This window comes from Mastigoproctus giganteus, chromosome 4 (genome assembly GCF_048544385.1).
Source record: "Mastigoproctus giganteus isolate SK-2022 chromosome 4, ASM4854438v1, whole genome shotgun sequence".
In the NCBI taxonomy this organism is placed as follows: Eukaryota; Metazoa; Arthropoda; class Arachnida; order Uropygi; family Thelyphonidae; genus Mastigoproctus; species Mastigoproctus giganteus.
In genome coordinates this window covers 110991085-111005454 of record NC_143578.1, presented here as the reverse complement: position 1 = coordinate 111005454, position 14370 = coordinate 110991085, and the positions used below count along the sequence as shown (strand labels likewise).

Below are 14370 nucleotides of genomic sequence, written 5' to 3'. Positions count from 1 at the left end.
ATTTAAACAATAACCCCCACGATTCATTGTTACCTACCGTAGTAACTAAATTCTTCCAAGCCTCTAATTTATATTTATTTCAATTTATTGTAATATTTCCTTTTACATTTATATATTTGACTATAATATACAACTTCATTAGTACCACAATCCTTATGCCTCGGCAGCTTCTTTCTGCCTGCATAAACTTCACGTCTTACTATGTTCAATTCCTGTGACCACCAAGGAACAATTCTTCTTCTATCCTTCCTTTCCTTAGTCGAGCTTAACAAGGCTCTATAAAGCAGGTTTTGAATATACAAGGAATACTCCAGGGCATTTAAACTATTTAATTTATCAATCTTTAAGATTCTTTTGCAAAAATTTATTATATTTATTCCAATTCACTGTTTTATATTGAAATCTTGTCTGTTCTTTCATTCTACAATCACTGTGTCTAATTTTAACACCTGTATTAACATGAAGAAAAATTGCTCTGTGGTCACTGTTGGTTACATTCACATTAACGTGCCAAATCCTCTTACTAAATCAGCAGAAGCCAATGTTACATCAATATTTGATGCACCATGTATGTTGTCAAAGATAGCAGGCTGATTTACAAATTAAGTACATTCAAATGTTTCGCCAATATAAAGCCCTGAAGACTCGTGCTTTTAGCATTTGTACTTCCACTGAACCAAAAGTCTGACCTAGCATTAGAGTCCATTGCAATAAGTACATTACAATTATCAATTCTTTCCAATATTAATTCCAAAGCATTCAAAATAAAATCAATTTCTACAGTTGGGGCACAGTAAACAGATAAGAAATAAAATGCAACTTGTAATATTTCCACATGTACACAAAACTATGTCTTGAGTCCACATACTACTTACAAGTGTTAATTTAATGTTATTGTTTAACACAGTAATAGTCACCCTAGGTCTAATTTCAGTAACATATACTAATTTTATAGTTATTGATAGTCCAACTACCTTATATACATTGTTAAACTGAAGTATATACGGCTCCTGAATACAAACTAAATCACAAAACTTCTCATTAACATCAATTTATCCATTACAGAAAAAGACCTTTGAGCATTCTGCTGCATCACTGTTAAATACCTACATCTTCACTATCGTGAAAATTCCATAAATCACTACTATAATTAACATTATCTATAATTAACATTAGTAGAGGCATACGATGCAAGAAAGCAAGCTTATGCAGCATCAGCCAAAAAATCCCCTCCCATTTCACTCCTCTATTCGTTCCAAATGCCTGCCCAGCTCAGCCTTAAATTTATTTAGGCTATCAACTTCCACAACAAAAGATGGAAGTCTGTTCCACGATTCAACTACCCGCTGGCTAAAGGCACATCTATTCTACAACTGTCTTTCCTCAATTTGAAACTGTGCCCTCTCAGGTTCTTAGTCTGAGCAAGAGGAAGAATCCTATCAGCATTCAGCTTGCTCAACCCATTCAAGGCCTTATACACCTCAATCAGATCATCTCGCAGGTGCCTGCTCTCCAGGTGCTGCAATTTGCAGAATTTAAGCCTTTCTTGGTAAGAGCAGCCCTTTGTTCTCCTCACTAATCTTGTTGCCCTTCTTTGTACTCGTTCTGACAACTCTACATCCTTCCTAAAATGAGGCCTCCAGACCTGTAAACAGTACTCTAGGTGTGACCTGACCATTGCCTTGTATAACGGGATAATCACCTCCTTGTCCCTGCTAGCAAAATTCCTATATATCATTGACAAGACTCCCTGACTCTTTTCACTTTCCACTTCCCTGAGTGTAAAGAATTCCCTTTAACTATGCTCCCAACGATTTTGCCACATCTCTATTAATCTACTTCGAATCTATTTCTTTTCTTTTTTAGCATCATCACGCTTGTTCTGAAAACTGTCTTCCTTTCCCTGGAAATGGGTGAGCTTTCAATTCCAGAGTTGATTCTCACTTCTCCCCTCCGATCTCTTTACTCATCCTCCTACTTGTTCCCACTTTAATTTCATTCTTCGTACTATTTTTTTTTTTTTTTCGTTTTGGAGGCTCAGGCTGTCCCTTGACGAAGAGCAGCCAGAGTACTGAGGACAGCTTGACTCATCGGTCAGTGGTGGTGGCGGGCAACATGAAGTCCCACTAGGGGTTCTGCGGCCAAGTAGCCAGAATATAACGACAGAACCGACACAACACACTACGCTTTTTCTGGCGGCTTTTCAGAAGGTGGCGTCTAGTTATATAGCTTGTGCATTTCGTGCTCCTAATTAAAGGTGATTTATGTGAATTACAGTGAATGCTCGACCGTTCAAGTGATACAGAGGTCATCAGTGAGTGCCTGTCTACTGGTGCATGAAATTTCAGCTGCGTTGCTCCAGCCAAAGATAAGTATTTTATAATTTTCCCTTTTTTGGCCTGCGACAATGAATTTTTCCAAGATGGACGATATCTTGTCATTTCTTATATAGCACGATGGCAGTTAGTGGACACCAGCACAACTGACCAATAGTGTTTTCCCTCGCTCTCGCGCTCTCCGTGTCACCTCCCTGCCTGCGGCAATCACTGTACAGCAGGAGGTCCCTTTCACATTTGGGGAGAGCCTCGTTTTTGCAGCAGTGACTAACGGGATTAGGTTGAGTGCGCGGGTGATATACTGTACGTAGTTCCCACTCTCATTCATACCGTTCTCTATGGAAGGGGAGACTCGACCGAAAATTACAGACAACTGCAAATTATGCAAAAAAGAGGTTAATAAAGACTGCAAAGGAGTCTACATCAAATGTTCGAAGTGCAAATGCCAAATTTGCCAAAGCTGCTCAGGTCTGTCCCAGATAAGCCTGAAAAAATTATCAAGCGCAGCACGCGCGAAATTCACTGCTTACTGCTGTCGGAAAAAGCCGACGAATGGACAAGTAAGCCCTTTCCAATCAGTACCGTATTCCCCCCCCCCCGAAATTGCTGCTCGACTCCCACCTGGCGTCGCCCAGCCCACTGCAGCATAGTAGAAGGCGGCACGCCAGTGACAGCCAGGTGTATTTCACCCAACTTGATCAACACGGCCGCGCTGGAGCTGTTTCTGTTCAAGGAGAGCGAACAGACCACGAAAATGGAAGTTCACACCAAAACGCACACACTAATCCGGAAGATTCAAAGTCTAAAAATACAGTACAGAAAGATACTGGCACAGTTGGTGACAAAACTGAACCAACAAATCCAGAAAATACTGAAAATATTAGCCCCTCCCAGACAACAGGGGTTCAAAGCACGTCTTTCACCGATACCTTGGATCTTGGAGCTTCTTTGGATCCAACTATTGTACACGCCACAGTTATAAAAATAAAGAAGGCGCTCGGAGATTTTATGTCAGCAGATACCAGTATGGTTACGAAAATTGCATCAAACTTCATTCACAGCCTTTGGGCTGACATGGAGGCACTAACAATGTCTCTAATAATAGATAATGAGAGGCTGAAGGCCAAGACGACCAGCACAGAATGTCGGGCAGATATTTTTGATCAACATATACTCTCCCCAGGAGGTTCCCATGGAGGAAATCAATCGTTGATGAAAAAGACTTTTGCAGAGGCTGCAAAATCAAATTGGGGCCGACTTGATCCTGAGCGATCCCATCCATTGGAGAAAGTTAATTCCGGAAGACGGGGCGAAAAGCCTAGACAACTATCAACAGAAATGTCAAATGAACCACAGATGGTGGCCCATTCAGAGCCTGCCAAAACCCCCTGGATTTCTCGACCTGGTGATCCACGCAATATACTAATCCTAAGACCCACTGCTAACTCAGTGATACAGTCCAGTCAAGACATTAGGAATGCGGTGACAAACACACTCAAAACCGAGTATAAAGAAATGAAAGTTAAGAACATCAGACTCCTCCGGAACAAGGGTTTGTTAGTAGAGACTACAAACTCATATGATGCCACCAAAATCTGTACCTTGCCTGCACTCAAGAATGCAGGACTTTCAATAGAAAAGCCAAAAATGTCAAACCCAACAATTCTAATCTATGGAGTTCCAAAAGATTATAGTAAGGCAGATATCTTGGACGACCTGTATCATAAAAATTTAAAAGATTATTCCTTCTCACAACAGGAGGTAAACGAGGGTACAACATTTAGGTTCAGCTCAGGTTCTGGAAACAGTATTACTAACTGGGTGATTGGATTCAATCCTCAACTTCTCCACTGTTTACTTCAAAACAATCGAATATATTTAGGCTTTACATCGCATAAATTCAGAAAATTCACCGTAGTTAACAAATGTTTCAGGTGCCTGGCCTACGGGCACTCTGCACAAAATTGCTCTCATAAAACTGTGTCATGTAGTCACTGTGCCAATGGGGGTCACATCTTCGCAGAGTGCCCCAACAGAGAAGAATCACCAAAATGCATAAACTGTAAACGCAAGAACAAGGACTCCAATCACTCAGTCAGGGACGGAAAGTGCCCCGAGTTTTTAAAAGCGATGGAACTAGCAAATAAGCGTATCGTTGATGGATAATACAACTACAAGCAGAAATAACTTTGGCTACTCTCAAAATACAGACACAATTAGAATTTTACAGATAAACGCACAGCGCTCTCGAGCCGCAGCTGATGAGATCAGAAACGTAGCCATAGAACATAATTATGACATTGTCTGTCTACAGGAACCATATTATTCATCACAAGTAGGTGGAACGGCGCATAAAATCATGGGCTACCCCAATTCCACTAGAATCATAGCAACTTGTGATCCTCCACCCAAAACCGCAATTGTTGTGTTTAATAACGAACTAGTTATTACTGCGATTACAGGAGAATGCTCAGCGAATGCTACCTGTATCCTCGTATCCTCTAGTTCCATCTCTTTCTACCTAACTTCACTATACTGTCCCCCCTCAGAAGATGTGCATATAGCATTGCACCTACTGGACAAGATCTGTGATAAATTCGCAAATAATAACTTGGTGGTGGCGGCGGACCTGAACGCCAAATCAACGTTCTGGAACAGTGGCTTCACTGATCCTCGGGGAGCCCAATTTGAAAATTTAATTATGGCTCACAGCCTTTGTATTAAAAATGTACAAAATAAACCATTTACTTTCTCCACTACCAACGGAGAATCAAACATTGACGTCACACTTACTTCCATAAGGATGGATGACAAAATTGGAAACTGGGACATGAAACCCTCCTTGGTGAACAGCGATCACAGGGCTATCACGTTCAACATATCAAAGAACTCCCAACACAATGACTTGACTGTCCATGACTTAAGAAGATACCGTACGGATAAAGTCAACTGGAAAAAATTCGAGGATTATCTGCGTACAGTATTTAATGGGGAGGATGCAGAAGCATTAAACCAACTATCGGCTTCAGAATATGTAGACACTGTTCAGCAACATCTATATATAGCTATGTCAAACTCAAGTAAAAGGAAACATATAAGAAAGCCTTCAGTGCCATGGTGGAACGCTCAGCTTTCTGCTTTGAGGCTTCAAACTCAACAAGCCAGACGCTTATATCAGCGTAGTAGACATCTTTCTAACGAGGACGTTGAAAGGCTGAAAAACAGTTATAGAGAGAAAAGAAAATTATTCCATCGAGCCATATCTGAAAGTAAGAGGACCTGCTGGCAAAACTTGGTCAAAGATGTTGGGAATACCAACCCCTGGGGGATCATATATAAAATAATGAGGAATAAACTGATAAGTGGAGATATCTATCAGACTGTAATTAGTAATAACCTAGAAACAACAGACTGGCACTCTACTGTCGGAACGATCGTTGATAATTTGTTTCCAAAGGATCTACCTCACTGTGATACTCCAGAACAGGCAGAGATCAGGAGGAAAAACCAGAATTATGTTGGATCTACCGATGTTTGCCTTTTCACTCTCGTGGAACTAGGAGCTGCTACTGCTAAACTCAATAAGAAAAAATGCCCTGGCATTGACTTGATAGAGAATTTGGTAATTGTGAAATTTTTTAAACTGTTTCCCAATATACTACTGAATATGTACAATAAATGCTTCCTCGAAGGACTTTTTCCCAAACCCTGGAAACTAGCTCTACTGAAAATTTTATATAAACCTGGAAAAGTCAAAACAAACCCAAGGGCGTACAGACCAATATCCCTCCTAGCTAACTTAGGGAAACTTTTTGAGAGATTAATTTCTCCCAGAATTGCAAGCATGTTATCGGACCAGCAATTATGCTCAGATCATCAACACGGATTCAAAAAGGGTCACTCGACCGAAGATGCTATAATTTCTCTTCTGAAATACATCCAGGATTCTCACAGCAAGTATGTCTTGGTGGTGTTCGTGGACTTCGAGGGCGCATTCGACTCCCTCTGGTGGGAGAGCGCCCTCGGGTCGCTACGTACAGCCATGTGTGATAATCATATCTACCAAATTATGAGATCATACTTTCAAGATAGACAGATCAAGGTTTGTGCCAAACACCTGACTTACAGCACGACTGCTTCCCGAGGGTGCCCGCAGGGTTCAGTCCTGGGGCCTCTCCTCTGGAATGCAGTCTTAGACCAATGGCTGACAAAGAAAAATGGAGATTGCAAAAAAATTGCATATGCAGACGACTTTGCGGTTGGCGTTACTGGAATGTCAAGAACAATCTTAGAACAAAAGATCCAAACAATATTGGATGATTTATCCAACTGGGCCAATCTAAATAAGCTCAAAATTTCCCCTACAAAAACAAATTTCATGGTTTTTCGAAAGCAATTCAATTATGGCAGACCTCCCAGAGTTATCTTAAATGGCTCACAAATCCCCTACGTATCCAGCACCAAGTACTTGGGACTTACAATCGATGACAAACTAAACTTTCATACTCACGTATCCAAAATTTCTGAGAAAATTAAAAACTTCACGGCTGGAATTGCAAGGATTTCCAGAAAAGAATGGGGCCTCAGCAAAAAGACGTTGTCTTTATACTATAAGACTATCTTCCTACCAATTGCTGCGTACGCAGCAGGTGTTTGGTTCTGGAGGGTCTCAAAAACTAAGACCAGGACTAAACTTCTTTCATTACAGCGTTCGGTGTTGCTCACACTTCTACAAGCTCCTCGGACGGTGTCGAATAATGCCCTACAAGTTCTAGCAGGAACCCTGCCTCTGGACCTTTATATCTCCTACAGGGGTATGATCTACAATCTCAAAAAAGGAATTTCTGTAAATATTTTTAACATTGTAACAGACCCTACGAACAGAATAAAAGAGGAAAAACGAAGACTCTGGAAGGAACTCACCGCTGTTTGGCAGCAAAGATGGGCTGAAAGTGAACACGGTGAGGTCACACGAAGATACATTTCAAATGTTGAATTCGCATCATTACCCACAGTCTCAAAATGGTTTGTGCCTAGCATGACTACATCATATTTAATGACTGGCCACGGATCGCTCAGGGCTAAACTCTTCGAAAGGAGCCTTGAGCCTGATCCTTTCTGTCACTGCGGAGCATCTGAGACATGGCAGCACGTTCTCTTTGAATGTAACGATTATTCGAATGAAAGACAGGTACTGCTGAGTAAAATAAATAATCTCTCAGAAAATAATGTACATTTGCTCGTCGAAAATTCTGATGTCTTCACTACATTTCAACAGTTCTCTGCGGCAGTTTTCAAGAAAAGACTCGCGGCTAGAAACTCTACTGCGGTGTCATAATGATCCAGATTAACTCACTTTGGGAAGAACATATCGGAAGATAGCCATCAACGCAACAGGAAATAACAGGTGGACCCCTTTCTCCTCTAAGTGATGCTGGATGGGATTCCAAGAAGCTTTGTGTATAAACGGGCCTAAATTATTAGGAAGCCAACCTCGAAGAATTGTAAATAATTGCTTAACGTACAGTTAAGAATACCCATACTTCTGCGCACCCCAACACGCTTCTCTCTCATGAAATCTTATTTAAAAAAGAAAAAAAAAAATAATAATAAAAATAAATAAATAAAATAAGATCTTCTCCCCATAGGATGAATCCTGCAATAATCTGAAATGCCATCAAGCCAATTGAACACAAAAACCCCTGACTGATGTAATGCTACACGTATAGAAAAACCTTCTGCAAGAACCCTAGTGCTTTAATGCATGGTGGGAACTTCCTCTCCTGCCTAAAGCTCAGGTTCTACCGGGGAAGAAATTAAATGAGACTATATTTCCTGAACAGTTAGACTACTGGTCAGTCTTTACAATTGTATAAAACAGAAATACATGTAACTATTGGTAAGTAACGACTTATGTTGCTGTAAAAACGAAATAATTCTCAAATTCTGTTGCTAGAACTGTCAAACAGAGAGACTGGTAATCTCACTGTAATGTAAATAGTGATCAATGTTAACAGTTTATTTCCTTGTTAATGCTAAACTTAATAGGATAACTGACATAACATAATTCTCCTGATAACTGCAGGTCTCTTTAAAAATGTTTGTCTTGGCTGTGTGACTTCAATGGGTTTTTGAAGCTCCAGCCTTTTTTTTTTTTTTTTTTTTTTTTTTTTGCGGGCTCCCAGGCCTGGGCAGCCTGTGAGCGGGATAGCGGGCTCCCACTGGTATTGCACTACCTCCAGTGGGTATTAGGTATGTTGAGGGTCTAACGGTTCCTGGGATTTCTCCCATCTCCGCGTATGTTCTCTGTATCGGTCAAGCCAGAGATTTAAAAGTGTGTGGGATATGTACTATGTAGTGCCCATTGTTCATCCGGCCTGTTAGCCGCCGGGCCCCTAGTGGGGCCCGACGTTACCAATACCAGCCACGAGGAGGCCAGCCGGGTGTTACCAGTGATTGAAACAGTACTCTGGCAGGTCCTGCCACCTACTTTCCTGGGATTTCAGTGGCTAGGACCAAAATAAATAAAATAAAAATTAGAAAAATAAATAGTCGCGAGGATGTTTTATTGCGTATTTGGGGTTTTGCTTTAGGAGCACTGTTTGGGGTTTTGCTTTAGGAGCACTGTTTGGGGTTTTACGCTGAAGGTCTTGATAAAGCCTAATTGGGTCGGGCAAGAATTTTAGTGTGCTTAGAATTTTGATGTAGGGCTAATCGCTGTGTGAGATGACAGATTTGGGTGGGGAGACAAAAGGCTGGGGGGTGAAATAGGAAGCAGAGGGGTCGACAGGGAAGGTGACCCCCCGTTTTTCAGTGGGCATGCCCATGCCTCACCAGAGGGAAATAGGGTTGGCGAGGGGGAAGGGAGCGTGTGTCTCTCCCCCCCACCAGGGATTAGGGTTTTAAAGAAATCTCGCAGGTGCGAGATTTGATAGCCAGATGGCACTCTAGTTCTGATGTCATTCCATTTTTCATCATTTTCAGGAACTTCGGTGTGGCGCGCTTGTATCAAGTCAGAGATGGTTGGCCGCAGGATTCTTGCTTTGGTCTCTCCCAGGAGGAGTAGCCCTGCGCAGGTCTCTTGAGTTTCAAATGGCGTGTCTATTTCTTCATGCTGAGATTTTATTCTTTTGCTCTTGCTTTGACTCTTCTGTGTCTCTCCTTTATTTTTACTTCATCCATGACATTTGGTTTTTGATATATCTATTGGGTGTTATTATCCTCCCGAGGATCAGGTTGCATTGAAATAATTGTTTTCCTTCTTGTGAATAATTGTATTGCGAAGTTAGTTGGTGCTGTGTACTCTTCCTGAGTGTCCAATAGTCGAGACTCTTGGTGGATTGGGTTATACTGAATTCTTACAATAAGTCTTGCTCTTATATCTTCATAGTGGTCGCAGTCATGCATGACGTGACTCCAAGTCTCTGGTTCTCCACATGGACAGTTCCTGTCTTCTATTATGCCCATTGTGTTTAGTTTATCTCTGAACGGGCCGTGGCCTGTTAATAAGTAGGTAGCGTTGAGGCCCGGGTATATCCATGCTGGTGCTTTTGGGTACATTTTTGTTACAAGGGGAAGAAATTTGTGGGTTATGGCTCCTTTGGTGGTTTCATTCCACCTTGTCTGCCAAATGTGAGTTAGGTGTGCATCAATTCTTTTTTGCTCCTGCTTCCAATCATTGGTAACATTGAGGGTTAAGCCGTTAGTTGTGATTGGTATTGCCTTTTTGTAATAATACATTAATCCAGTTCGTACTACCTCTAAGTCAAAGGGCAGTGCACCAGCAATGACCTGAAGCGCTGCCGTACTAGTTGTATTGCTTGCCCTGGTGATGGTGAGTAGTATGTTCCTTTGTATTGTTTCTAATATTTTCCTATTTGTTACTGTGTTAGTCTTCGTCATCCATATAGGTGAGCCGTAGATAATTGCTGGTATAAATAAGGCTTTATAATATAAGGAGAGGGTCCTCTTGTTTAGTCCCCAGTCCTTTCGCGTTATTTTTATTATGAGTCCTGTATATTTGCGTATTTTCTTCCTGAGGTAATTTAGATGGGGTTTAAATGAGAGATTGCTATCTATAATTATCCCTAGATACTTTATCTGGTTGGTTAGTCTGACAGTGGTACCTTCTATTTTGATTTGTGGCGGCCGGTTTAATTTAAGCTTTCCTCTAAGAAGAACGGAACTGGTCTTTTCCGGTGCTATTTTTAGATTGTTTATTTTGGCCCACGCCATAGCTAACAGACCAACAATGGACCTGACCAGTGTTCCTAGCTGAGGAAAAATATGGCTATCAATGACAGAGAAGACCAACGAAGATAGAGAAACTCCAAGTTGCTGCCTCAACGGAGCCATATTGGCTCTATGCTCTGCACTCTCTTGTGCAGTGCAATTCTTTTACTCCCACTCCCGGCAGGGGAGGGAGGTGACGGCTTGCTGTCGCCTCTCTTCCCTGCCACACCATTTCTTCCCTCTGGTGGGGCATGGGCATGCCTCACTGAAAAATTGGGGGTCACCTACCCTATCGACCCTCTTCTTCCTATTTCACCCCCCAGCCTTCACTCTCCCCTCCCAGCACTTTTCTTGCACAGCGTATAGCCCTACACGTCCAAATTTAAAATACACCAAAAATTTTCGCCCAACCTTTTAGGCACTTTAGAAACAGGCTTTCAGCGTCAAACCCCATATTAGTGCTTTAATGTAAGTGATTTAAAATCAACCGCGGTCGTTCCAATTTTATTTTAGGTCCTAACCACTAAAATCCCAGGAAAGTAAGTGGCAGGACCTGCCAGAGTACAATTGACTCAATGGTAACACCCGGCTAGCCTCCACGTGGCGAGGTATGGGCAACGTCTGGTCCCATTAGGGGCCTGGCGGCCAATAAGCCGGAGAAACAATGGGCACAACATATAACACTACTCATGACCCACACACTTCTAAATCTCTGGCTTTGACAGGGTACTGTCACCGATACATAGAACATTCGCGGAGATGGGAGAAATCCCAGGAGCCGCTAGACCCTCAATACCTCATACCTCCTGTAGGGTTTGCAGTGCTTTGTTTGCTTGCTTTTCCAGATTTGCTCGTGAGTCCGCTGCTGTGGATAAGACCAAATCATCAGCAAAGGCCTGTGCCTCCACATCGCCCAGGTCCTTGCAGAGAAAGTCATCTAGAACAATGTTTCACAGGAGTGGCCCCAAGACCGATCCCTGGGGGCAGCCCCTGCGGACAAGACGGGTGAGGCTAGCATAAGGTGTGAGGATCTGCACTTCCCTGTTCGTGAGATAGGATTTTAGGCTGTCATAAAGATTTTGTGGCAAAGATGCAGCACGGAGCCTTGCCAGGACGCTCGGCCACCAGAGGGTGTCGAACGCCCCAGCAAAGTCCACTGCAATCACTAAAAAATACTTGTTGGTGCATTGTGTGGCTTTGTTGAGAAGATCCAGAATTGCATCTGTGGTTGAAGAACCCTGTTTAAAGCCATATTGTTTTGGACTGCTGAGGTTGGTGCGGGATTTCGTGCATTTTGGCATGTAAAAGTTTAAAAAAAAAAAAAAAAAGAAAAAAAAAAAAACCCAGGCCTGGCTACTCGCGCCTGGGGATAGGCACCAGACAGCAGCTGCACAGGTATTGGCTGCTCCTTTGCAGAGGTTCTACATCCAATACAGATCCACTAGGTGGAGATGGGCTATGCCTAGGGGCCACCCTTGATACCAGGACACACACACACACGTGTTTTGTACTGTTTCCTCAACTGTATTGTGAACAAAATATATATAAATAAAATAAATAAATAAATTTTCTGTTTATACTCCGGGACGACCAAACGGTCAGAGGAGTTCACAAGACAGACAGAATACTAGAAACAGCACCGTATTCAGTAGTCACGGGCTTGAACCCCGGTCACTCAAGGCACGTGTACTTATGCACCCGCGCGCCTGACCACTAGGCTACGGCGATATATATATATATATATATATATATATATATATATATATATATATATATATATATATATATATATATATATATATATATATATATATATATATATATATATATATATATATATATATATATATATGCTAGGGTAATTATATATATGAGAATGAAAATGTACATAAAATTGTATATAGATTATTGTTTATGTTTCTTGAAATTGTACATAATATTTGGGTGTGTAAATAAATGAAAAAAAAAAAAAAAAAATGGCGGCTTTTCAGAGGTTCTGTATACATCACAAGAGTGCTATGGCGCAGATGTGGGAAATCACCAGTGGCGCCTTACCAAAACACTGCATATATACTAACGTACCTAAAAATTCTATTGACCCATTTCACTAGGTTGCAATCTATTGAAAATTTTTGTGAAAGCGATCCGCATCGCATCACTGCTTCAGCCGCACATCTATTTATCTTCAGAAAACAATAAAAAATAGATCCACAACTACCAATTTACTTCATCGCCTATAGAATCCAAAATGCCCTAAAAATAAAGAGGAACTGAATATTGTGTTTCTTGACATATATGACACAGGATATCAATAACCGTTCTTCTAAATATCTTTCAAAAATAATTCAAAAGTTCTGGGAACCTACTTTCTATTTTACGAGACTCGCGAACTCAGAGACTTGAGAACATCAAATGATATTCTATCAGTGGACTTTAATCAACTTTCCACAGACAGTAAACACTTTTGCACCTTCACTATATGGCCCCAGTGAGGCGTAGAGGGAAGTCGTATTTCATGAGGCGTATCATCTGACTGGACTCTAAATACACGCTCTCTGCATGTGCTAAGAACGCAATTACAGACAGTCGGCCATTCTTCCCGACTCTAACAAGACTCCATCCAAAATTAATTCTCAACAAATCCAAAGTGGTCCAGCAGGTGATTCCAAAAAGAGACTTTCTAAACCTAACTTCGAGTCAAATTTTGCAATTAGATTCGGTTGTGTTTAAAATTGTAATAATAATTATTATTTGATTATGTGTATTCTCTATATATTTATTGTTTAGTTTATTTATTTATTTTTTAGATCCCGCAGCCGCAATTTAATGTAATTCTTCAGGTCTCACAACCTCTTTGGCCTTATAGGCAATTTTTCATTGAGGCTATACCCAGAACTGATTTTAATTAAAAAATAATAATAAACCATCCTTTTCACAAAGGAATGTAGGAGCAGTTTAGTTCTCCCAAACAGCTGGCTTCTACAGAAACCCGCTAACTGGGGAATAAAATAAAATAAAAATAAAAAAATTACATCTTGACTTTGTAGATGTAATTTTGACCAGTTCCAAAATTAATGTGGAATCTCGTCAGATCGCTATTTGCCGTTTTTAATAATAACTATTTAATAACAAACCTTGAGAAATTTCAAAAATTGTTCTTTACCTGGAGTTATAGAAACTGTCTTCAAGGCTCTCAAAACTCGAAAAGTTCGAAGGCCAGCCAAACTGCCAATTGATACTCCAACTGCTTGCAGCCCTAAAGTAACGTACCTACAAATAAAAGTGAGTATAATATTAAGTCAGGATAAAAACAAAATGGCAACTATAATTAAATATATGATATTATAACCCCCTTTCATTATGAATCGCTTACTAAAGGAATTCATTATATAATTTAAGTTTTCCTGCAAAAGTTATAGTTTTAATATTTAAACATTTATGAAAGATTATCCATAAATCCAAAGGTTATCAATAAATGTCATTAAAAACTTACACACTGCATTTAAGACAATATTACTTCATTGTATAGGGTGAGAAAGTTTATAATTCTTTTTATTTCCACAAGATGACGTATCAGGCAGACTTTATCATAACCAGTTCCTTAACACAGCGTTTCCCAAATTGGGTCCCCGAAACGTTCAGAAGGTATCAAGTAATATGTGTTTATTTTCTTAAAACATCTGATAGAACCACGAGGAATTCTGGTTTTAGAACATTACTCATTTTCAATAGTATATATAATTGTATACATATTTCAAATTATTCGTTCGATGTATAGCAAATGATAAATAAATTTATTATT

The 14370-nt window shown here is 40.5% G+C and overlaps 1 protein-coding gene across 1 annotated transcript in view; it reads right to left on the bottom strand.

Moving 5' to 3' along the window:
- Positions 1–14370, bottom strand: part of NaCP60E (Na channel protein 60E) — a 115437-nt gene that overhangs the window by 81789 nt on the left and 19278 nt on the right. The window contains exon 5 of the mRNA XM_090371729.1: positions 13732–13838. Coding sequence (XP_090227855.1) covers positions 13732–13838 — 107 coding nt within the window. The remainder of the gene's footprint in view (positions 1–13731; positions 13839–14370) is intronic.